The following is a 24256-nucleotide window of genomic DNA, read 5'->3' as shown; positions in this document are numbered from 1 at the left end:
ACAAATATTAAAAGCTGCCAGATGTTATAACACAAACGTTACAACCCGCAGGACGAATTGGAAAATTTTCTCGAACAACGGTTAGCGATCAAAAACGTGGCGGTACAGCAACATCCAAAGGAAAGCAAGGATTAAGTAAAGGCACGAAAGAGACGACGTCTTTAATAATTGAAACGACGCAACAGGGTGATGAGCAAACCGACGAAGAAGTTCTCCCTAAAGGAGACGAAACGTTACCGTGGCGAAAACAGAGTCAAAGAACAGTTTTACAAAAAGGGCAAATGATAGTGGAGCGAAAGAGTTCGATACAACAACAACAACCTATACCATGGACTGAAGAAGCTGTCAGGTTGAAGAAAACTATCCCAACAAAGAAAGAGGTTCCAAAGGAAACATTAGAAAAAGTGAGCTTACGCAGCCTGGTAAAAGATAGGAGGGAAAGCGTGACAAGCGAGGAAAGATTTGTTACAACTGAAGATGCCACGACGCTTCAAATTAAAGAAACAGAAGCCATAACTACGGCTCAAGACCTTCAAGCAAAACAGTGGCGTAAACCTAGGAAGGATTCCAAACCTGAACTTCAAAAACAACAAATTGTGACCACAGAAGACGCAACTCTACTCCAAATTAAAGAAATAGAAAAAGAAACCACTGATAAAGAACTCCAAACGAAACAGTGGCGCAAACCCAGAAAAGATACAAAAGAAGATATTGATGGACAGCAAGTAACGGAAGCAGAAAGCATTTCCAAACCAAAGGAAATTGAAAGCAAACCATGGCGCAAACCAAAACCACACGAAAAATTATATCACACAGAGCAAACATTACAACTCGATGTTCAGGAAGAACAAGAAATAACTGTACAAAAAGATTTGGAAACGAAAGATTGGCGTCGACCCAAACCAGTTAAACATTTGGCAGAGAAAACCGTCGACCTCCAAAGTGAAGAACAAAAAGAATCCACTTTAAAACAACCCCAACAAAGCGTTACTGAACAATTAAAAGTTAAACCTTGGACTGAAGAAAAAATTGAACTGAAGAAATCTAAACCCAAAGATGTTAAACCCGAGCAAGTAACCGAAACCTTCGTCAAAACAGAAGATGCTATTCACAAGGAAATTCACGAAATGGAAAAAGAAACAACTACGCAAGAATCTGAAATAAGAGGTTGGAGAAAACCACGGAAAGACATCGAGGAAGTTCCCAGAAGGCCATCGAGGGACACATCGTTAGAAAAGTCGCAAATTAAACCTTGGACAGAAGAAAAAATCGAGCTAAAAAAGGCTGTGCCCCAAATACCCTCAAAACAAAAGGAAACGTTAGAAGAAATTCAACTAAAACCACTACAGACAAAACAAAGGAAAAAATCTGTTACTGAGAAAACAGAAGCAGTTCTTCAGATAGAAGAAATGCCTGAAGAAATATCACAATTTCCGAAACAGCCAGAACAAGAAAAAGGTAAACCTAAACCGTGGACTGAAGAAATAATACATTTAAAGAAAACAAAGACTGCAAAGCAACCTGAAACAGTTGAGGAAACAGACAAACAACTAAAATTAAGGGTAGAAGATACAATAACTTTAGATATTAGAGAAACTGAAGAGGAAACGAAGCAACCAATCAAAGATAAAAAGCATACTAAACAGAAAACAGAAATGCAGTTAGAGATTGAAGAAACAGATCAACATCTTGAGCATCCTCAACCCAAAAGACCACAAGATGTCAGACCATGGACAGAAGAAAAAATACAACTCAAGAAACCAAAGAAGGTTGAAGTACCAGAATCTGCTGAAGAAATACTAAAACCCCTGCAACCGGTAAAGAAAGAAGAAACACACGCTCCTTTAACGGAAGAAGAATCTAAGCCAAAAGGTACTATTTTGGAGGAGAAAATTATTGAAGAAAAACCTAAAATTAAACACTGGCGTAAGAAAGTTGATGAAGTGCATGAAGAAAAGGTTATCAAAACTGAAGAGGAACAGCTACCTTCGGAAACTCCTGAGCAAGTCGAAGAAACGATTGTTGAAGAGACACCTAAGAAAGTAAAGCATTGGCGTAGGAAAGAGGTAAAGGCCGATGAAGAAGTGGTGACCAGAAAGGAAGAAGAGCTCCCTACAGAAATTCCAGAAAAAGTTAAACCTAAAGAAATCTCTCCTAAACAACCTGAAGAGGTCAAACCATGGACTGAAGAAAAAATAACACTTAAAAAACCAAAGAAGGTCGAAGTACCTGAAACAGCCGAAGAAAAGCTAAAGCCTTTAAAACCGGTACAGAAGGAAGAAACTCAAGCTATAATAACTGAAGAAGAAACTAAACCAACAGGTACAATTTCTGAGGAGAAAATTATTGAGGAAAAACCTAAAACTAAACGCTGGCGTAAAAAGATAGATGAAGAACATGAAGAAAAGGTTATCAAAACTGAAGAGGAACAGTTACCTTTAGAAACTCCAGAGCAAGTCGAAGAAAAGTTTGTTGAAGAGTCACCTACGAAAGTAAAGCATTGGCTTAGGAAAGAGGTAAAGGCCGATGAAGAAGTAGTGACCAAAAAGGAGGAAGAGCTCCCTACAGAAATCCCAGAAGAAGTTAAACCGAAAGAAGTAGCTCCTAAACAACCTGAAGAGGTTAAACCGTGGACTGAAGAAAAAATAACACTTAAAAAACCAAAGAAGGTCGAAGTACCTGAAGCAGCCGAAGATAAGCTGAAACCTTTAAAACCGGTACAGAAGGAAGAAACTCAAGCTATAATAACTGAAGAAGAAATTAAACCAACAGGTATAATTTCGGAGGAGAAAATTATTGAGGAAAAGCCTAAAACNGGTAGCAGTATTGATCTTACCTCTTGAGTCCCAAAAAATATTTAAATTGTTTTTGATATAATTGATAGAGATCTTGAATATTTTGTGAAGTTCCATCATATTTAAATTGTTTTTGATATAATCAATAGACATCTTTGATATTTTGTGAAGCTACATCATAACTTAATTTTTTATTATTTCTGTAACTTTTCAATACTTCACGTTAACGTTTGAAATAAAACGCTATTTATTGTTCGACTAGTTTTGTCTTTATTAGGACATTTTCAAGAATCAAATTCTTTATTAGGATATTTTCAAGAATCCTTGAAAATGTCTCAATAAAGACGAAACTAGTGGAACAATAAATATTGTTTAGTGAAGTACTGAAAAGTTGTAGAAATAATAAAAAATTGTTTTTGTTAATTTAAGCACTTAATTAAAAATAATTTATGCGTAGATATATCCATCATGGTCTGGCATCCTAACTACAGTTAATTAATCAGGTCCTTGGTTAATTAATTAGGCCCTTAGATTCATTACATAAAATTCATAAGAAGTTACACAGAATTATTTACAGTTTCATACCTACTAGTGACAGATGTTCTAACATGTTTCTTATATCATCTATGTTCACCGTTTCTATACTAGAAATTTTTATTACAATAGTAGCAAACATAGAGACTAAAATAAATTTAAAAAAATGAAAATTGGTATTGTAATTACTATTCTTCCCAACTGTTTGTCTCTTTTACATCTTATAGTTCGTATTTAACCTTCTAATAATTTTCTCTATTACATCAGTTAAATGAAAAATGTAGATAAGAAATGTAGATATTTTCGAAAAAACTGCGGAAAAAGACTCAAAAGAATTTTTATAAGTATTGAAATAAAAATTAATCAATATCCAGTTACAACTATGTACATACCTAACAATTTCTTGTTCGTGTCGTGTCGTGAAGGCAGTTAAAATTGAATTCATTAGACTGTTCCAAGATAGATATTTTGGCTAATCTGAAACAAAAGATTTTATCATTAGTAATAAATTCTAAATCGGACATTTAAGTTATATTAATAATCATACTAGTACCATCATTCAACCTACCTTTAACACATTGTTAATAATTTAATATTGTTGTCAGTTTTATAATAGCATCCATTACTAGTCAGTTACATATTTCTGAGAGAGCATAGTAAAAGTATTGGTAATACCTGTACCCTTCCGTTTCAAAAAGTTCAAAGGAAATGTATTTCCATATCAATTCAAACATTAATGAATTTAAACCAATAATATTTCTCAGGTAATTAAAATGGCAAATACCTGCTGTAGGTTTAAGGCATATTTATTTTCAGAAGATTAATAAAATTTATATTATTGATTAGTCTGTAAGTTATAAGTTATTGTTCTCTTTTATTTCAATTATTACATTCAGAAAGTTCCAACTGTTACCGCATAATCGGAAAAGACCAACGCGTTGATTTCATTTTACTAAAAAAAGTGTGGAACTTATGATCAGGTACCTATTATAGAGAGGCAGTTATTTTTAAAGTGTGTTTAAACAAATAAGGTACGTTTGTACATTTATCAACACGGCCACTATGTTGATAAAGTTCTGCCAAAATCAACGTTGATAATTTTGGAAGTCGGCGCTGCATCGAATTAAATGATGCATATACATTCATGGACAATTGCCAAACGTTTGCGTAATATTACAAAACAAAATTAAATTACTATTTCACATAAACATATTTTATTCAGTTTTATCGTATGCATGTATATATACTTTGTTTTTTAATTGAAAAATGGCGCTTTAATTGAAGACAAATATTAAAAGCTGCCAGATGTTATAACACAAACGTTACAACCCGCAGGACGAATTGGAAAATTTTCTCGAACAACGGTTAGCGATCAAAAACGTGGCGGTACAGCAACATCCAAAGGAAAGCAAGGATTAAGTAAAGGCACGAAAGAGACGACGTCTTTAATAATTGAAACGACGCAACAGGGTGATGAGCAAACCGACGAAGAAGTTCTCCCTAAAGGAGACGAAACGTTACCGTGGCGAAAACAGAGTCAAAGAACAGTTTTACAAAAAGGGCAAATGATAGTGGAGCGAAAGAGTTCGATACAACAACAACAACCTATACCATGGACTGAAGAAGCTGTCAGGTTGAAGAAAACTATCCCAACAAAGAAAGAGGTTCCAAAGGAAACATTAGAAAAAGTGAGCTTACGCAGCCTGGTAAAAGATAGGAGGGAAAGCGTGACAAGCGAGGAAAGATTTGTTACAACTGAAGATGCCACGACGCTTCAAATTAAAGAAACAGAAGCCATAACTACGGCTCAAGACCTTCAAGCAAAACAGTGGCGTAAACCTAGGAAGGATTCCAAACCTGAACTTCAAAAACAACAAATTGTGACCACAGAAGACGCAACTCTACTCCAAATTAAAGAAATAGAAAAAGAAACCACTGATAAAGAACTCCAAACGAAACAGTGGCGCAAACCCAGAAAAGATACAAAAGAAGATATTGATGGACAGCAAGTAACGGAAGCAGAAAGCATTTCCAAACCAAAGGAAATTGAAAGCAAACCATGGCGCAAACCAAAACCACACGAAAAATTATATCACACAGAGCAAACATTACAACTCGATGTTCAGGAAGAACAAGAAATAACTGTACAAAAAGATTTGGAAACGAAAGATTGGCGTCGACCCAAACCAGTTAAACATTTGGCAGAGAAAACCGTCGACCTCCAAAGTGAAGAACAAAAAGAATCCACTTTAAAACAACCCCAACAAAGCGTTACTGAACAATTAAAAGTTAAACCTTGGACTGAAGAAAAAATTGAACTGAAGAAATCTAAACCCAAAGATGTTAAACCCGAGCAAGTAACCGAAACCTTCGTCAAAACAGAAGATGCTATTCACAAGGAAATTCACGAAATGGAAAAAGAAACAACTACGCAAGAATCTGAAATAAGAGGTTGGAGAAAACCACGGAAAGACATCGAGGAAGTTCCCAGAAGGCCATCGAGGGACACATCGTTAGAAAAGTCGCAAATTAAACCTTGGACAGAAGAAAAAATCGAGCTAAAAAAGGCTGTGCCCCAAATACCCTCAAAACAAAAGGAAACGTTAGAAGAAATTCAACTAAAACCACTACAGACAAAACAAAGGAAAAAATCTGTTACTGAGAAAACAGAAGCAGTTCTTCAGATAGAAGAAATGCCTGAAGAAATATCACAATTTCCGAAACAGCCAGAACAAGAAAAAGGTAAACCTAAACCGTGGACTGAAGAAATAATACATTTAAAGAAAACAAAGACTGCAAAGCAACCTGAAACAGTTGAGGAAACAGACAAACAACTAAAATTAAGGGTAGAAGATACAATAACTTTAGATATTAGAGAAACTGAAGAGGAAACGAAGCAACCAATCAAAGATAAAAAGCATACTAAACAGAAAACAGAAATGCAGTTAGAGATTGAAGAAACAGATCAACATCTTGAGCATCCTCAACCCAAAAGACCACAAGATGTCAGACCATGGACAGAAGAAAAAATACAACTCAAGAAACCAAAGAAGGTTGAAGTACCAGAATCTGCTGAAGAAATACTAAAACCCCTGCAACCGGTAAAGAAAGAAGAAACACACGCTCCTTTAACGGAAGAAGAATCTAAGCCAAAAGGTACTATTTTGGAGGAGAAAATTATTGAAGAAAAACCTAAAATTAAACACTGGCGTAAGAAAGTTGATGAAGTGCATGAAGAAAAGGTTATCAAAACTGAAGAGGAACAGCTACCTTCGGAAACTCCTGAGCAAGTCGAAGAAACGATTGTTGAAGAGACACCTAAGAAAGTAAAGCATTGGCGTAGGAAAGAGGTAAAGGCCGATGAAGAAGTGGTGACCAGAAAGGAAGAAGAGCTCCCTACAGAAATTCCAGAAAAAGTTAAACCTAAAGAAATCTCTCCTAAACAACCAGAAGGGGTCAAACCATGGACTGAAGAAAAAATAACACTTAAAAAACCAAAGAAGGTCGAAGTACCTGAAACAGCCGAAGAAAAGCTGAAGCCTTTAAAACCGGTACAGAAGGAAGAAACTCACGTTGTATTAACTGAAGAAGAAACTAAACCAACAAGTACAATTTCGGAGGAGAAAATTATTGAGGAAAAACCTAAAACCAAACGCTGGCGTAAAAAGGTCGGTGAAGAACATGAAAAAGAGGTTATCAAAACTGAAGAGGAACAATTACCTTCGGAAACTCCGGAGCAAGTAGAAGAAAAACCTACGAAAGTAAAACATTGGCGCAGGAAAGAAGTGAAGGCCGATGAAGAAGTGGTGACCAGAAAGGAAGAAGAGCTCCCTACAGAAATTCCAGAAAAAGTTAAACCTAAAGAAATCTCTCCTAAACAACCTGAAGAGGTCAAACCATGGACTGAAGAAAAAATAACACTTAAAAAACCAAAGAAGGTCGAAGTACCTGAAACAGCCGAAGAAAAGCTGAAGCCTTTAAAACCGGTACAGAAGGAAGAAACTCACGTTGTATTAACTGAAGAAGAAACTAAACCAACAAGTACAATTTCGGAGGAGAAAATTATTGAGGAAAAACCTAAAACCAAACGCTGGCGTAAAAAGGTCGGTGAAGAACATGAAAAAGAGGTTATCAAAACTGAAGAGGAACAATTACCTTCGGAAACTCCGGAGCAAGTAGAAGAAAAACCTACGAAAGTAAAACATTGGCGCAGAAAAGAAGTGAAGGCCGATGAAGAAGTGGTGACCAGAAAGGAAGAAGAGCTCCCTACAGAAATTCCAGAAAAAGTTAAACCTAAAGAAATCTCTCCTAAACAACCTGAAGAGGTCAAACCATGGACTGAAGAAAAAATAACACTTAAAAAACCAAAGAAGATCGAAGTACCTGAAACAGACGAAGAAAAGCTAAAGCCTTTAAAACCGGTACAGAAGGAAGAAACTCACGCTGTATTAACTGAAGAAGAAACTAAACCAACAGGTACAATTTCGGAGGAGAAAATTATTGAGGAAAAACCTAAAACTAAACGCTGGCGTAAAAAGGTCGGTGAAGAACATGAAGTAGAGGTTATCAAAACAGAAGAGGAACAATTACCTTCGGAAACTCCGGAGCAAGTAGAAGAAAAACCTACGAAAGTAAAACATTGGCGCAGAAAAGAAGTGAAGGCCGATGAAGAAGTGGTGACCAGAAAGGAAGAAGAGCTCCCTACAGAAATTCCAGAAAAAGTTAAACCTAAAGAAATCTCTCCTAAACAACCTGAAGAGGTCACACCATGGACTGAAGAAAAGATAACACTTAAAAAACCAAAGAAGATCGAAGTACCTGAAACAGCCGAAGAAAAGCTGACGCCTTTAAAACCGGTACAGAAGGAAGAAACTCAAGCTATAATAACTGAAGAAGAAACTAAACCAACAGGTACAATTTCGGAGGAGAAAATTATTGAGGAAAAGCCTAAAACTAAACACTGGCGTAAAAAGGTCGGTGAAGAACATGAAAAAGAGGTTATCAAAACTGAAGAGGAACAATTACCTTCGGAAACTCCGGAGCAAGTAGAAGAAAAACCTACGAAAGTAAAACATTGGCGCAGGAAAGAAGTGAAGGCCGATGAAGAAGTGGTGACCAGAAAGGAAGAAGAGCTCCCTACAGAAATTCCAGAAAAAGTTAAACCTAAAGAAATCTCTCCTAAACAACCTGAAGAGGTCAAACCATGGACTGAAGAAAAAATAACACTTAAAAAACCAAAGAAGGTCGAAGTACCTGAAACAGCCGAAGAAAAGCTAAAGCCTTTAAAACCGGTACAGAAGGAAGAAACTCAAGCTATAATAACTGAAGAAGAAACTAAACCAACAGGTACAATTTCTGAGGAGAAAATTATTGAGGAAAAACCTAAAACTAAACGCTGGCGTAAAAAGGTCGGTGAAGAACATGAAGAAAAGGTTATCAAAACTGAAGAGGAACAGCTACCTTCGGAAACTCCTGAGCAAGTAGAAGAAAAACCTACGAAAGTAAAGCATTGGCGTAGGAAAGAGGTAAAGGCCGATGAAGAAGTAGTGACCACCAAAAAGGAGGAAGAGCTTCCTACAGAAATTCCAGAAGAATCTAAACCGAAGGAAATAGCTCCTAAACAACCTGAAGAGGTCAAACCATGGACTGAAGAAAAAATAACACTTAAAAAACCAAAGAAGGTCGAAGTACCTGAAACAGCCGAAGAAAAGCTGAAAGCCTTTAAAACCGGTACAGAAGGAAGAAACTCAAGCTATAATAACTGAAGAAGAAACTAAACCAACAAGTACAATTTCGGAGGAGAAAATTATTGAGGAAAAACCTAAAACTAAACGCTGGCGTAAGAAGATAGGCGAAGAACATGAAGAAAAGATTATCAAAACTGAAGAGGAACAGCTACCTTCAGAAACTCCAGACCATGTCGAAGAAAAGATTGTTGAAGAGACTCCTAAGAAAGTAAAGCATTGGCGTAGGAAAGAGGTAAAGGCCGATGAAGAAGTGGTGACCAGAAAAGAAGAAGAGCTCCCTACAGAAATTCCAGAAAAAGTTAAACCTAAAGAAATCTCTCCTAAACAACCTGAAGAGGTCAAACCATGGACTGAAGAAAAAATAACATTTAAAAAACCACAGAAGGTGGAAGTACCTGAAACAGCCGAAGAAAAGCTGACGCCTTTAAAACCGGTACAGAAGGAAGAAACTCAAGCTATAATAACTGAAGAAGAAACTAAACCAACAGGTACAATTTCTGAGGAGAAAATTATTGAGGAAAAACCTAAAACTAAACGCTGGCGTAAAAAGATAGATGAAGAACATGAAGAAAAGGTTATCAAAACTGAAGAGGAACAGTTACCTTTAGAAACTCCAGAGCAAGTCGAAGAAAAGTTTGTTGAAGAGTCACCTACGAAAGTAAAGCATTGGCTTAGGAAAGAGGTAAAGGCCGATGAAGAAGTAGTGACCAAAAAGGAGGAAGAGCTCCCTACAGAAATCCCAGAAGAAGTTAAACCGAAAGAAGTAGCTCCTAAACAACCTGAAGAGGTTAAACCGTGGACTGAAGAAAAAATAACACTTAAAAAACCAAAGAAGGTCGAAGTACCTGAAGCAGCCGAAGATAAGCTGAAACCTTTAAAACCGGTACAGAAGGAAGAAACTCAAGCTATAATAACTGAAGAAGAAATTAAACCAACAGGTATAATTTCGGAGGAGAAAATTATTGAGGAAAAGCCTAAAACTAAACGCTGGCGCAAAAAGGTCGGTGAAGAACATGAAGAAAAGATTATCAAAACTGAGGAGGAACAGTTACCCTCAGAAGCACCAGGGCAAGTTGAAGAAAAATTGAAACCTCTGAAACCTCTAGAAAAAGAGGAAGCCAAAGCATCATCAGTAGTGGAAGGAGCGCCAAAAGCAATTGAAGGAAAACCGGAATTGGAATACATTAAACCGGAAGAAGAAGATATATTGGTTGAAGAAATAGTCAAAAAGAAAAAAGTACGTAAGCAGCGTAAACAAGTTCAAGATGATCAATTAGTCCAACAAGAGGAAGTAACGGAATTAACACAGGAAACAATTCCAGTTGGTGATGAAGTTTCTGAAATACGTGATGAAGAAAAAGCTACAAGACCAAAACCTGTTAAGAAAATAGAAGAAATGAAACCCTGGACAGAAGAAAAAGTGGTTCTGAAAAAAGCTAAACCAGCGAAACAGCCATTACCTGAAGCACCTTTGGAAACTGTTGAGCTTAGTCCACTTAAACATAAAACAAAAGAAGAAACTAAATCAATACCAAAACAGAAAGTAGAAACTACCAAGGTTAGTCCGTTAGTTGCAGATATTTCTGAAGAAACTGAAAAACCACAGAAAGAAGAATTTGAATCTACTTTGTCCGAAAAAGTAGAAAAGCCTACTAAAGAAAAAGAAGACAAATCGGTACCTTGGAGAAAACCAACTAAACCGACTGTCGAAGATGTTGAAGAAGAAAAATCGAAATTAAAAATTGGCAAAGGAGTTATACCTGCAGAAAAAGAAGAAAAAGAGGAGGTACATCTCAAACCGATACCAAAACCGAAAAAACCTGATGAGTCCAAAGAAGATATTAAACTCAAACCAGTTGCAAAAGAAAAAGAAATTCTTCCAGAAAAACCAGAAGAACAAGAGGATATCGACATGAAACACAAGCCATTACCATGGAGGAAAGGCAAAAAACCAGAAAAAGAGACAATATCGCCCAAAGACGAAGAAACACAGCCTCAAGAAGAACAACCTACACCTGCTCCAGTTCCTTGGAGACAGGACGTGAAGCAAATGCCTGAAGAAGATAAAAAAGAAGAAACAAAATTGCGTATAGGCAAGGGTAAATTACCAAAAGAAGAAGAATTTAAAGAAGAAGTCCACTTAAAACCTATTCCTAAACGAACCAAGCCAGAAGAAAAGGAGGAAGAAATCCCACTCAAACCTATTCCACAACCAACTAAACCTAAAGAAATACAAGAAGACACGCAACTTGAAATAACCCCCAAGAAACCTCAAGAAGTTTCGCCAGAACAACAACCTGAGGAAACTACTCTTCCATGGAGAAAGATTAGAAAACCAAAGAAGCCAAAAGTGGAACTTGCCAAATTACCATCACAAACTGACGAATATCCCGAAACTCAAGTTACCGAAACTAAAATAGAATTAAAAGAAATATCAAAACCTCAAACAGAAGAAGAAATAACAGAAGANGGAGTTATACCTGCAGAAAAAGAAGAAAAAGAGGAGGTACATCTCAAACCGATACCAAAACCGAAAAAACCTGATGAGTCCAAAGAAGATATTAAACTCAAACCAGTTGCAAAAGAAAAAGAAATTCTTCCAGAAAAACCAGAAGAACAAGAGGATATCGACATGAAACACAAGCCATTACCATGGAGGAAAGGCAAAAAACCAGAAAAAGAGACAATATCGCCCAAAGACGAAGAAACACAGCCTCAAGAAGAACAACCTACACCTGCTCCAGTTCCTTGGAGACAGGACGTGAAGCAAATGCCTGAAGAAGATAAAAAAGAAGAAACAAAATTGCGTATAGGCAAGGGTAAATTACCAAAAGAAGAAGAATTTAAAGAAGAAGTCCACTTAAAACCTATTCCTAAACGAACCAAGCCAGAAGAAAAGGAGGAAGAAATCCCACTCAAACCTATTCCACAACCAACTAAACCTAAAGAAATACAAGAAGACACGCAACTTGAAATAACCCCCAAGAAACCTCAAGAAGTTTCGCCAGAACAACAACCTGAGGAAACTACTCTTCCATGGAGAAAGATTAGAAAACCAAAGAAGCCAAAAGTGGAACTTGCCAAATTACCATCACAAACTGACGAATATCCCGAAACTCAAGTTACCGAAACTAAAATAGAATTAAAAGAAATATCAAAACCTCAAACAGAAGAAGAAATAACAGAAGAAATCACAGAGGAAACTAAACAATTAGAAGATCAAATTACTCAAGAACTCAAAGTCGATGTCATTTCGAAGAAGAAAATTAAACGTGAACGCGAAGTAAAATTCTACGACGAAGGAGATCAACCGTTGCCAGAACTTGAAATAGTAACTCAAAAGAGAGAGAAAATTAAACCAGAAGAGATTGAAACGGAAGAAGCAACAATGAAAATTAAAACTACTAAAGTTAAGACCACCAAAAAGATTAAAGCTCCTAGGTTTACTGAGAAGGTCGAGCCAATTACAGTTACAGAAGAGAGCAAAGCTGTGTTTACTTGTAAAGTTGAAGGTACACCCTTCCCTGAAATAACATGGTATAAAAACGAAGAAATTATTAAGCCCTCAGAAAGAGTTCAAATGACTGTTGTCGAAAATACGGCTGTTCTTGAAATTGCTTCAATCACCCCACAAGATGTTGCAGTGTACACATGTAAAGCTGTCAATCCAGCCGGTGTAGCAACAACAACTGCGAATCTCATCATATTAGGTATCTCCGTTTTAGAGGTTTTAGTGTGGATTTTTGCCAAATATTTTACTTTCGCTGCAATATTTAGGAAACGTTATCCGTTACCTACCTATATAATTACAGCTTTCGTTGTTTTTTTTAAGCAAAAGAAAATGCTAACAAATTATTGCTGCTTATGTACTTTTTGGTATTCTAACACTGAAGTCACTTGCTATTATTAATTCTCTTTACGTTTTTAGAGAAAGAAGAATCCGGTATCGCCCCACATATCGTACAACCTTTAAAAGCACAAGTAACAGAAGAAAAAGTTCATTTAGAGTGTACCATCACCGGAAAGCCCACTCCCGAAATCAAATGGTACGAAGACAAGAAAGAAGTAAAACCAGACAGAAGACACAAGGTTTCGTACACACCAGAAACTGGAAAAGCAATATTAGACGTATTGAAACCATTAACTGAAGAAGTACCGTATGAAGTTACAGCTGTAAATAAATTCGGAACAGCTAAAACAACCACCAAACTTGTGCCTTCAGAGATTGTTACAGGTACCGAAGTACCGGTAATGATCGCACCTAAAATTACTAAACCAATTCAAGCAATTGTATCCACGGCTAAGGAAGACATTATATTAACGGCAGAGTTCGAAGGCCAGCCGATACCAGAAATATCATGGTATAGAAACAGTAAAGAAATAAAACCGAACAAGAACTGGGATATAGAAACAACAGAAAATGTAACAACTCTAATAATATCAAAAGATTCCAAAATAAAAGATGGTAAATATGAAGTAAGGGCCAAAAATCCTAAAGGCGAAGCTCGCACTTTAGGAACAGTAACAATCTCTAAGGACGAACAAGCTCTAGCTGCTAAAGCTCCGAGGTTTATAAAGCCAATAGAGCCTCAAATAGTAACATTAGGTGAGGCAGTAGTCATAGAAGCTGTAGTTGAATCAGAACCGATAGCTTCATTCCAATGGTACATCGGACCGACTCCAGTTCTATCATCGCCAGAAATAAGAATCACAACCCAAGGAAACACATCAACCCTCATGATTCATTCAATTACACCAGAACTCTGCGAGACTGTTACCTGCCGAGCTGAAAATGTCGTGGGATCAGTCATGAGCACAGCAAGTATAAGTAAGATCGAAGAAACAGTCTGGGAAGGAACCACCGAAGTTGAATATCCACGATTCGTAGAGAAATTGACACCCATTAGAGTAATGGATGGTGAAAGAGCAACGTTAACGTGCAAAGTTACAGGTAAACCTATTCCTAAGGTAACCTGGCTTCATAACGGACAGCCCATAGATGAAGCGAAAGACGTCATCATAACACAAAGTCCCGAAGGTGTGTGTTCGTTGACCATTTGCGAAGTATTTCCCGAAAATGAAGGAGTGTATACTTGTTTCGCTAATAACGAAGCCGGCGAAACTGTATGTAAAACGTCACTGGTTGTCGAAGCATACGAATACATGCCAGATTCAGAATTAGCTCAAATGACTGCACCAAGTGGCTCTGAAGAAGATCTCTTAGCAGATAAGGTAATAGCAACAATAGGGAATTTCGTCAGTTCTATGACTGGTTGGACACGCATCTGCAATCTTTCTTATCCTGAGCTAATCTTCGTATTTGTAAACAAATTCTCCTCTTAACTCCTATTTCTGCTTCTAATATGTGTCTGACCAGTCGTTCACACCTGAAAACCCTAGACAAAAATTTTCAGTCTCTCAGAGTCTTTTAGAGCCTTTCAGCGTCTCTCACAGTCTTTCACAGTCTCTCAGTTATTGCCTAGGTGTTTTTATGGATCTCTCACAGTCTCTGTATGAGAGATTCGAACGATAAAATTGTTAATTCAGAGATTCGAGTCTCTCGTTCAGAGATTCGAGTCTATCGTTCAGAGAGGCTAAACAGTTTTTTTTANGAAACAGACGAAGAAAAGCTAAAGCCTTTAAAACCGGTACAGAAGGAAGAAACTCACGCTGTATTAACTGAAGAAGAAACTAAACCAACAGGTACAATTTCGGAGGAGAAAATTATTGAGGAAAAACCTAAAACTAAACGCTGGCGTAAAAAGGTCGGTGAAGAACATGAAGTAGAGGTTATCAAAACAGAAGAGGAACAATTACCTTCGGAAACTCCGGAGCAAGTAGAAGAAAAACCTACGAAAGTAAAACATTGGCGCAGGAAAGAAGTGAAGGCCGATGAAGAAGTGGTGACCAGAAAGGAAGAAGAGCTCCCTACAGAAATTCCAGAAAAAGTTAAACCTAAAGAAATCTCTCCTAAACAACCTGAAGAGGTCAAACCATGGACTGAAGAAAAAATAACACTTAAAAAACCAAAGAAGGTCGAAGTACCTGAAACAGCCGAAGAAAAGCTAAAGCCTTTAAAACCGGTACAGAAGGAAGAAACTCAAGCTATAATAACTGAAGAAGAAACTAAACCAACAGGTACAATTTCTGAGGAGAAAATTATTGAGGAAAAACCTAAAACTAAACGCTGGCGTAAAAAGATAGATGAAGAACATGAAGAAAAGGTTATCAAAACTGAAGAGGAACAGTTACCTTTAGAAACTCCAGAGCAAGTCGAAGAAAAGTTTGTTGAAGAGTCACCTACGAAAGTAAAGCATTGGCTTAGGAAAGAGGTAAAGGCCGATGAAGAAGTAGTGACCAAAAAGGAGGAAGAGCTCCCTACAGAAATCCCAGAAGAAGTTAAACCGAAAGAAGTAGCTCCTAAACAACCTGAAGAGGTTAAACCGTGGACTGAAGAAAAAATAACACTTAAAAAACCAAAGAAGGTCGAAGTACCTGAAGCAGCCGAAGATAAGCTGAAACCTTTAAAACCGGTACAGAAGGAAGAAACTCAAGCTATAATAACTGAAGAAGAAATTAAACCAACAGGTATAATTTCGGAGGAGAAAATTATTGAGGAAAAGCCTAAAACTAAACGCTGGCGCAAAAAGGTCGGTGAAGAACATGAAGAAAAGATTATCAAAACTGAGGAGGAACAGTTACCCTCAGAAGCACCAGGGCAAGTTGAAGAAAAATTGAAACCTCTGAAACCTCTAGAAAAAGAGGAAGCCAAAGCATCATCAGTAGTGGAAGGAGCGCCAAAAGCAATTGAAGGAAAACCGGAATTGGAATACATTAAACCGGAAGAAGAAGATATATTGGTTGAAGAAATAGTCAAAAAGAAAAAAGTACGTAAGCAGCGTAAACAAGTTCAAGATGATCAATTAGTCCAACAAGAGGAAGTAACGGAATTAACACAGGAAACAATTCCAGTTGGTGATGAAGTTTCTGAAATACGTGATGAAGAAAAAGCTACAAGACCAAAACCTGTTAAGAAAATAGAAGAAATGAAACCCTGGACAGAAGAAAAAGTGGTTCTGAAAAAAGCTAAACCAGCGAAACAGCCATTACCTGAAGCACCTTTGGAAACTGTTGAGCTTAGTCCACTTAAACATAAAACAAAAGAAGAAACTAAATCAATACCAAAACAGAAAGTAGAAACTACCAAGGTTAGTCCGTTAGTTGCAGATATTTCTGAAGAAACTGAAAAACCACAGAAAGAAGAATTTGAATCTACTTTGTCCGAAAAAGTAGAAAAGCCTACTAAAGAAAAAGAAGACAAATCGGTACCTTGGAGAAAACCAACTAAACCGACTGTCGAAGATGTTGAAGAAGAAAAATCGAAATTAAAAATTGGCAAAGGAGTTATACCTGCAGAAAAAGAAGAAAAAGAGGAGGTACATCTCAAACCGATACCAAAACCGAAAAAACCTGATGAGTCCAAAGAAGATATTAAACTCAAACCAGTTGCAAAAGAAAAAGAAATTCTTCCAGAAAAACCAGAAGAACAAGAGGATATCGACATGAAACACAAGCCATTACCATGGAGGAAAGGCAAAAAACCAGAAAAAGAGACAATATCGCCCAAAGACGAAGAAACACAGCCTCAAGAAGAACAACCTACACCTGCTCCAGTTCCTTGGAGACAGGACGTGAAGCAAATGCCTGAAGAAGATAAAAAAGAAGAAACAAAATTGCGTATAGGCAAGGGTAAATTACCAAAAGAAGAAGAATTTAAAGAAGAAGTCCACTTAAAACCTATTCCTAAACGAACCAAGCCAGAAGAAAAGGAGGAAGAAATCCCACTCAAACCTATTCCACAACCAACTAAACCTAAAGAAATACAAGAAGACACGCAACTTGAAATAACCCCCAAGAAACCTCAAGAAGTTTCGCCAGAACAACAACCTGAGGAAACTACTCTTCCATGGAGAAAGATTAGAAAACCAAAGAAGCCAAAAGTGGAACTTGCCAAATTACCATCACAAACTGACGAATATCCCGAAACTCAAGTTACCGAAACTAAAATAGAATTAAAAGAAATATCAAAACCTCAAACAGAAGAAGAAATAACAGAAGAAATCACAGAGGAAACTAAACAATTAGAAGATCAAATTACTCAAGAACTCAAAGTCGATGTCATTTCGAAGAAGAAAATTAAACGTGAACGCGAAGTAAAATTCTACGACGAAGGAGATCAACCGTTGCCAGAACTTGAAATAGTAACTCAAAAGAGAGAGAAAATTAAACCAGAAGAGATTGAAACGGAAGAAGCAACAATGAAAATTAAAACTACTAAAGTTAAGACCACCAAAAAGATTAAAGCTCCTAGGTTTACTGAGAAGGTCGAGCCAATTACAGTTACAGAAGAGAGCAAAGCTGTGTTTACTTGTAAAGTTGAAGGTACACCCTTCCCTGAAATAACATGGTATAAAAACGAAGAAATTATTAAGCCCTCAGAAAGAGTTCAAATGACTGTTGTCGAAAATACGGCTGTTCTTGAAATTGCTTCAATCACCCCACAAGATGTTGCAGTGTACACATGTAAAGCTGTCAATCCAGCCGGTGTAGCAACAACAACTGCGAATCTCATCATATTAGGTATCTCCGTTTTAGAGGTTTTAGTGTGGATTTTTGCCAAATATTTTACTTTCGCTGCAATATTTAGGAAACGTTATCCGTTACCTACCTATATAATTACAGCTTTCGTTGTTTTTTTTAAGCAAAAGAAAATGCTAACAAATTATTGCTGCTTATGTACTTTTTGGTATTCTAACACTGAAGTCACTTGCTATTATTAATTCTCTTTACGTTTTTAGAGAAAGAAGAATCCGGTATCGCCCCACATATCGTACAACCTTTAAAAGCACAAGTAACAGAAGAAAAAGTTCATTTAGAGTGTACCATCACCGGAAAGCCCACTCCCGAAATCAAATGGTACGAAGACAAGAAAGAAGTAAAACCAGACAGAAGACACAAGGTTTCGTACACACCAGAAACTGGAAAAGCAATATTAGACGTATTGAAACCATTAACTGAAGAAGTACCGTATGAAGTTACAGCTGTAAATAAATTCGGAACAGCTAAAACAACCACCAAACTTGTGCCTTCAGAGATTGTTACAGGTACCGAAGTACCGGTAATGATCGCACCTAAAATTACTAAACCAATTCAAGCAATTGTATCCACGGCTAAGGAAGACATTATATTAACGGCAGAGTTCGAAGGCCAGCCGATACCAGAAATATCATGGTATAGAAACAGTAAAGAAATAAAACCGAACAAGAACTGGGATATAGAAACAACAGAAAATGTAACAACTCTAATAATATCAAAAGATTCCAAAATAAAAGATGGTAAATATGAAGTAAGGGCCAAAAATCCTAAAGGCGAAGCTCGCACTTTAGGAACAGTAACAATCTCTAAGGACGAACAAGCTCTAGCTGCTAAAGCTCCGAGGTTTATAAAGCCAATAGAGCCTCAAATAGTAACATTAGGTGAGGCAGTAGTCATAGAAGCTGTAGTTGAATCAGAACCGATAGCTTCATTCCAATGGTACATCGGACCGACTCCAGTTCTATCATCGCCAGAAATAAGAATCACAACCCAAGGAAACACATCAACCCTCATGATTCATTCAATTACACCAGAACTCTGCGAGACTGTTACCTGCCGAGCTGAAAATGTCGTGGGATCAGTCATGAGCACAGCAAGTATAAGTAAGATCGAAGAAACAGTCTGGGAAGGAACCACCGAAGTTGAATATCCACGATTCGTAGAGAAATTGACACCCATTAGAGTAATGGATGGTGAAAGAGCAACGTTAACGTGCAAAGTTACAGGTAAACCTATTCCTAAGGTAACCTGGCTTCATAACGGACAGCCCATAGATGAAGCGAAAGACGTCATCATAACACAAAGTCCCGAAGGTGTGTGTTCGTTGACCATTTGCGAAGTATTTCCCGAAAATGAAGGAGTGTATACTTGTTTCGCTAATAACGAAGCCGGCGAAACTGTATGTAAAACGTCACTGGTTGTCGAAGCATACGAATACATGCCAGATTCAGAATTAGCTCAAATGACTGCACCAAGTGGCTCTGAAGAAGATCTCTTAGCAGATAAGGTAATAGCAACAATAGGGAATTTCGTCAGTTCTATGACTGGTTGGACACGCATCTGCAATCTTTCTTATCCTGAGCTAATCTTCGTATTTGTAAACAAATTCTCCTCTTAACTCCTATTTCTGCTTCTAATATGTGTCTGACCAGTCGTTCACACCTGAAAACCCTAGACAAAAATTTTCAGTCTCTCAGAGTCTTTTAGAGCCTTTCAGCGTCTCTCACAGTCTTTCACAGTCTCTCAGTTATTGCCTAGGTGTTTTTATGGATCTCTCACAGTCTCTGTATGAGAGATTCGAACGATAAAATTGTTAATTCAGAGATTCGAGTCTCTCGTTCAGAGATTCGAGTCTATCGTTCAGAGAGGCTAAACAGTTTTTTTTACAGTCTCTCTCAGCGACACCAGAGAGACTCGATGAGAAACGGAGACTCGAGTCTCGCTTTCAGAGGCTCTGAGAGACTGAACATTTTTATCTCGGGAAGGTATCCTTATTGACTTCCACAGAGTCCTTTGTTCTCCTATTCTTTCTAATACCTCTTCTAACCTTCTCTATCCACGTTATCCTCATCAGTCGCCTGTAACAGCACATTTCGAACGTTTCTAACCTTTTCTTTTCCGCCGCGCCCACCGTCAATATTTCGCACCTGTACAACGCCCCGTTCCAGACGTACAACTTTAACAATATTTTTTGAATTACTCAATTAACCATTCGTGAAGTGACTTCTTTTTATTAATGGCGGCTCAACCCTGCGCTACCCTTCGTTTTATATATCTACTGCTCCTCCCACCCTGAGTTATCTGACTTCCTAGATACTAAAAATCAGTCACTTCTTCTAATTTTTCATCCCCTATGTTCGCTTTTTGCGTTATTATTACACATAATTTATTTTTAGACTCTCAGTGACATTCCTTACGATAGCGACTTCGAAGAAATTCCACCGAAGATAGTCAAGAAGTTACCAGAAGTGGTAACTACCAAAACAGGGGATGTAACAAGGTAGGAAATTCGTAAATTTTCACCTAAAGTATTTAGAATTTTCATTAAGCAATCTCCTACAAACAATTTGATTAGTTGTCGATTTGCGCTTTCACGGCTGTCGTCTGAAGACACTGAATTTCCGGATTCTAACCGTGTTTTATTGATTGTCATTGTCAATGCAAGGTCTGAACGCTCATCAATAAGAGACCGTTAAAATCCGGAAATCTAGTTTCTTCAGTAATAAAACTATGAAGCATTTTGAACATACACCAAAAGGAAAAAAAGAGTTAACCACCATAAACTTTTGTAGAAATCAATTCATTAAAACTTTAAAACATTTAAAAGCATTTCCTTTTCTAAGTGTAATGGAATGGAATTAATTTAAAAAACCTTACTCCACTTTGTTTTTTAAAGATTGGAAGTAAAAGCCACGGGTAAACCCAAGCCTGAAGGCAAATGGCTCAAAGAAGGAGAAGAAATAGTGCCATCGAAGGAATTCGCAATTGAAAACTTCGAAGACGGTACTTCCGTTTTAACGATAGCAGAAGTATTCCCTGATGACATTGGCGACATTACATATGAAGCCATCAACCCCTTTGGGGTTGCTGTTACGGCTACAACACTTACACTGGAAGGAGTTGAAGGTACGACTGAATTTAAGTTTAACTTAATCATCTGCCATGATTAATATTTACGATTAATTTGCAGCTATTAATATTTTTCAGCTTCCTTCGTTGGATTTATTACAATTTATCACAAACACATTATTAAACAATCATTTCAATATATACATCGCATAATTTACATTGAAACTACAAATTATATACGATATGTATTTCCAAATAATATTTCTGATTTAGAACTAACGGCAGACAGATTTCTATTTTCTGTATACTCAATGTTTATAATCTGTCTTTCGATATTTTTAAATCAAATATCTCTCAAGTGTAGAGGTTTAATTTTCTCAAGGTAACAATGTTTTCTCGGCGTTTCTAGGTATTGTTGGAACAAAAGAATACCGAAAACCAGAGTGGGTTACGCACATGGAAGAATTGCAGGAGGCATTAAAAGGTAAAAGTTGTAAAAGCAATAACTGCATGACGCTTTCGTGTGACAACTGCAATCCGACGCAAAATTTTCTTAAACCGATTTCTTGCTTGAACGCCAGCAATGTACCGATTGCCGCTGAAAAAGATAGGCAAGTATTCGATGTTTCCAACGTTAATGTGGCTTCTTCCCTTACAAGGGGTCATGTAAGTGAACCATCGTACTTAACTGGACATGACGAACAAAAAAATCAGACCACTTCGTCGCAAAAATTATTAGATTACCTTTATTCTCGGAGGCATTCCATAAGTTCCATTATGGAATTCCTCGATTCTCCTTCTTTTCCAACTAATACATTTTCAAATGAAGACGTTTCTTCCACCTTAGCAGAAAAATGTCAAAGTTATCATGTCCTTTCGCCAATAGAAGAAACAACTGAACCTTCGTCAGACAGTTGCACTATCGTCGAAGGGAATTACTTATATCCCAGCATGTCTGCTTCGTACGATGTTTTCCCCACTATTCCCTTAGATTCCTTACCCATTGCCCAAAAGTATCAAACATACCCGAGAACAAAACAATGTTCCTCTCAAGATAGCGATAACGTAATAAATCCTTTGGAACCTAGAGAAATTGACCCCTCAGCCTTTTTCCAATTGCACACTGCCGACAGTCAAGAAGAACTCCAAGAATTTTTGCTTCTCGAAAGTCAATGCATGAGCGGTTCAAAATGTAAAGGTTTAGCTGCTGCTTTTTCGCTATCTGATAAGGAATCCACGTCAAGTTCGGAAGAAAACAACAAACAACACTAACCAATTAAGGTAACGTATGAAGATCTAATAGTTTTTTTTTTGTTTGCGTTTCATCTAATATCTGCCTAGTGTTTCATAAAACCTTATATAAACCGATCACGTTCAAGAGAATTAGGTAAAGGTTAGTTTGCTGTGATGTAGTACATTCCGGGATTAATAAATATCTGCATCTCAATAATAAATTATGTCTCTTTCTAGCTGCAAAGAGTGTTCCCACTTTTGTACAAGAAATTAAAGACGTTCGTACAACGGAAGAAGAAACTGTTGTTTTCGAATGCGTATTTTCAGGAACACCAACACCAGGTAATAAAATAGGACTAGAAACATTCGCATTTCGCTAATTTATTTATAATTTATCATAAACAATCTGGCAAAAATCTAGTCATTTAAGTAACGTTCCTAATTTATTTTCAGACGTTGTCTGGTATTACAACGACAAAATTTTGCGAAATACCGATAAAATAAAAGTCAGGATTGAGGACAATAAAACAACTTGCACTATACAAGATGTCAGTGTGGAAAACGTTGGCACGTACGTGTGCAAAGCAGTCAGTGACATGGGCACTGCGATAACAAAGGCGAAACTGTATGTACAAGAAATACCCGCCGACAAAAAGAAAGAAATTAAATTAAAGAAAGCCATCGAAAAGAAGGAGAAAGTTAAAAAAGAACGGGTTACAATTGAGAAGAAACGACAAGACAAACGAGTGAAACTGCAATTGGAAATAGAGGAACTTAAACCTCTGCAACAACAAGATGTTTTACCGTTGGAAGGCGTTGAGAAAATTGAAGAAACCCTCGACGAAAAGGCTTACGCCAAACCACTCCTATCACCCCAAGAACCTCTAATAACAGAAGCAACGGCTTCGTGCAGGAAAATTGACAAGGAAGAGATTTTAGAGAAAGAAGAAATAAAACCACAGAAAATAATCGACAGTAGTTTAGAATCAATGTCAGTTACCCATATTCAGCCGGAAGAAGAAGTAACTGATCTGAAGATCGAAAGACCAACGGAAATCACACCAGAACTCAAACCCGCTGTTCTAGAAGAAGCTCACATAACTGAAGTAACTCTCGAACAAATAATTGAGCGTGTAGAGAAAATTATTGTCAGTGAAGAAATAAAGATGGCCAAAGAAATTACGGAAACATTAGATTTTACCAGAACAAAAGAATTTGGACCAGGTGAACAACCATTAAAAGAACTAGCGGAAATTGGGTATCTGGTTCGTAATGGCGTTACCGTAACAGAAATAACCGTACTTTACAATGAAGATAAATTCCCTACTTTGAAAACACCACAGTCACAGTCTGCGTTAGTAAACGTTTTAGAACGTAAAGGCTACAGTGCGCTGGTTTCGGAAGTTTTGAGTGAAGAAACGACCGTTGATGAAGACAAGTTAGCCTCTACTGTAGGATTTAAGGCGTTCATGAAAATGATTGAATGCAAGCATGCAACAGTCGAGGACGTGATAACTCACTTCGTCCCTGAAGATTTCACATCACGAGCATGGGAAACTGCCGAAATTACAGAAGTAAGTAATAGATAAATTAACGATAATTTTAAAAAGTTAATCTGAAAACGGTTTCATTTGGAATATCTGTTTTAATTGTTTCCCTACAAAACCGCCAAATTTATTTTTAAACAATTTTTAGTCAAAACAAGTAAAAACATACGAAAACTCCTATATGCATTCCTATGAAGGATTTACTGTTTGGTTCATGAAAATTACGCTAAAAATAGCACTTTTTACTTTGCCGCTACCTCACTTTTATAATTATATAATATAATAATTGTGATTTTATGAGGTAAATTCATTTATGTTCTTATTTGTTTAAAAGATTAGTTAATAAAAGTTACCACCTTAACTACGACGAATAAAAAATGCCCACAATGCTTTGTGAATTCTCAAATTCATCTACACGGTACAGGCCTGACGCTGGAAGCTGGCGGAAGTTTTAAAATGGCGTGGATGCGCGGTGGCAAAAGTAGGCAGTTTTAGGTATAAATATTGCAGCCCTCATTCTTCAGTATTCCTATCAGGGGCGTAGATTAAATATTTAAAAATAGGGATCAGTGAGCAAGTAATAGACAGACAAACAGAAGAACTAATTGTTGATGTTGGTGACAGTGATAGAGATTCCCATGATGACAGTGAATGTGAAAACTAACTATAAAACAAA

The 24256-nt window shown here is 37.1% G+C and overlaps 1 protein-coding gene across 1 annotated transcript in view; it reads left to right on the top strand.

Moving 5' to 3' along the window:
- LOC108740273 (titin-like) overlaps positions 1–23637 on the top strand; it is a 178816-nt gene extending 155179 nt beyond the window's left edge. Inside the window, 11 exon segments of the mRNA XM_025980141.1 lie at positions 22–2817; positions 4635–9043; positions 9045–12786; positions 13005–14377; positions 14647–17716; positions 17935–19238; positions 20128–20231; positions 20628–20857; positions 21210–21284; positions 22271–22375; positions 22487–23637. Coding sequence (XP_025835926.1) covers positions 22–2817; positions 4635–9043; positions 9045–12786; positions 13005–14377; positions 14647–17716; positions 17935–19238; positions 20128–20231; positions 20628–20857; positions 21210–21284; positions 22271–22375; positions 22487–23622 — 18344 coding nt within the window. The 3' untranslated portion in view covers positions 23623–23637.
- The last annotated feature ends 619 nt before the right edge of the window (positions 23638–24256 follow it).

This window comes from Agrilus planipennis, unplaced genomic scaffold (assembly GCF_000699045.2).
Source record: "Agrilus planipennis isolate EAB-ADULT unplaced genomic scaffold, Apla_2.0 scaffold188, whole genome shotgun sequence".
Taxonomy (NCBI): domain Eukaryota; kingdom Metazoa; phylum Arthropoda; class Insecta; order Coleoptera; family Buprestidae; genus Agrilus; species Agrilus planipennis.
This window is presented reverse-complemented; position numbering and strand designations above follow the sequence as displayed.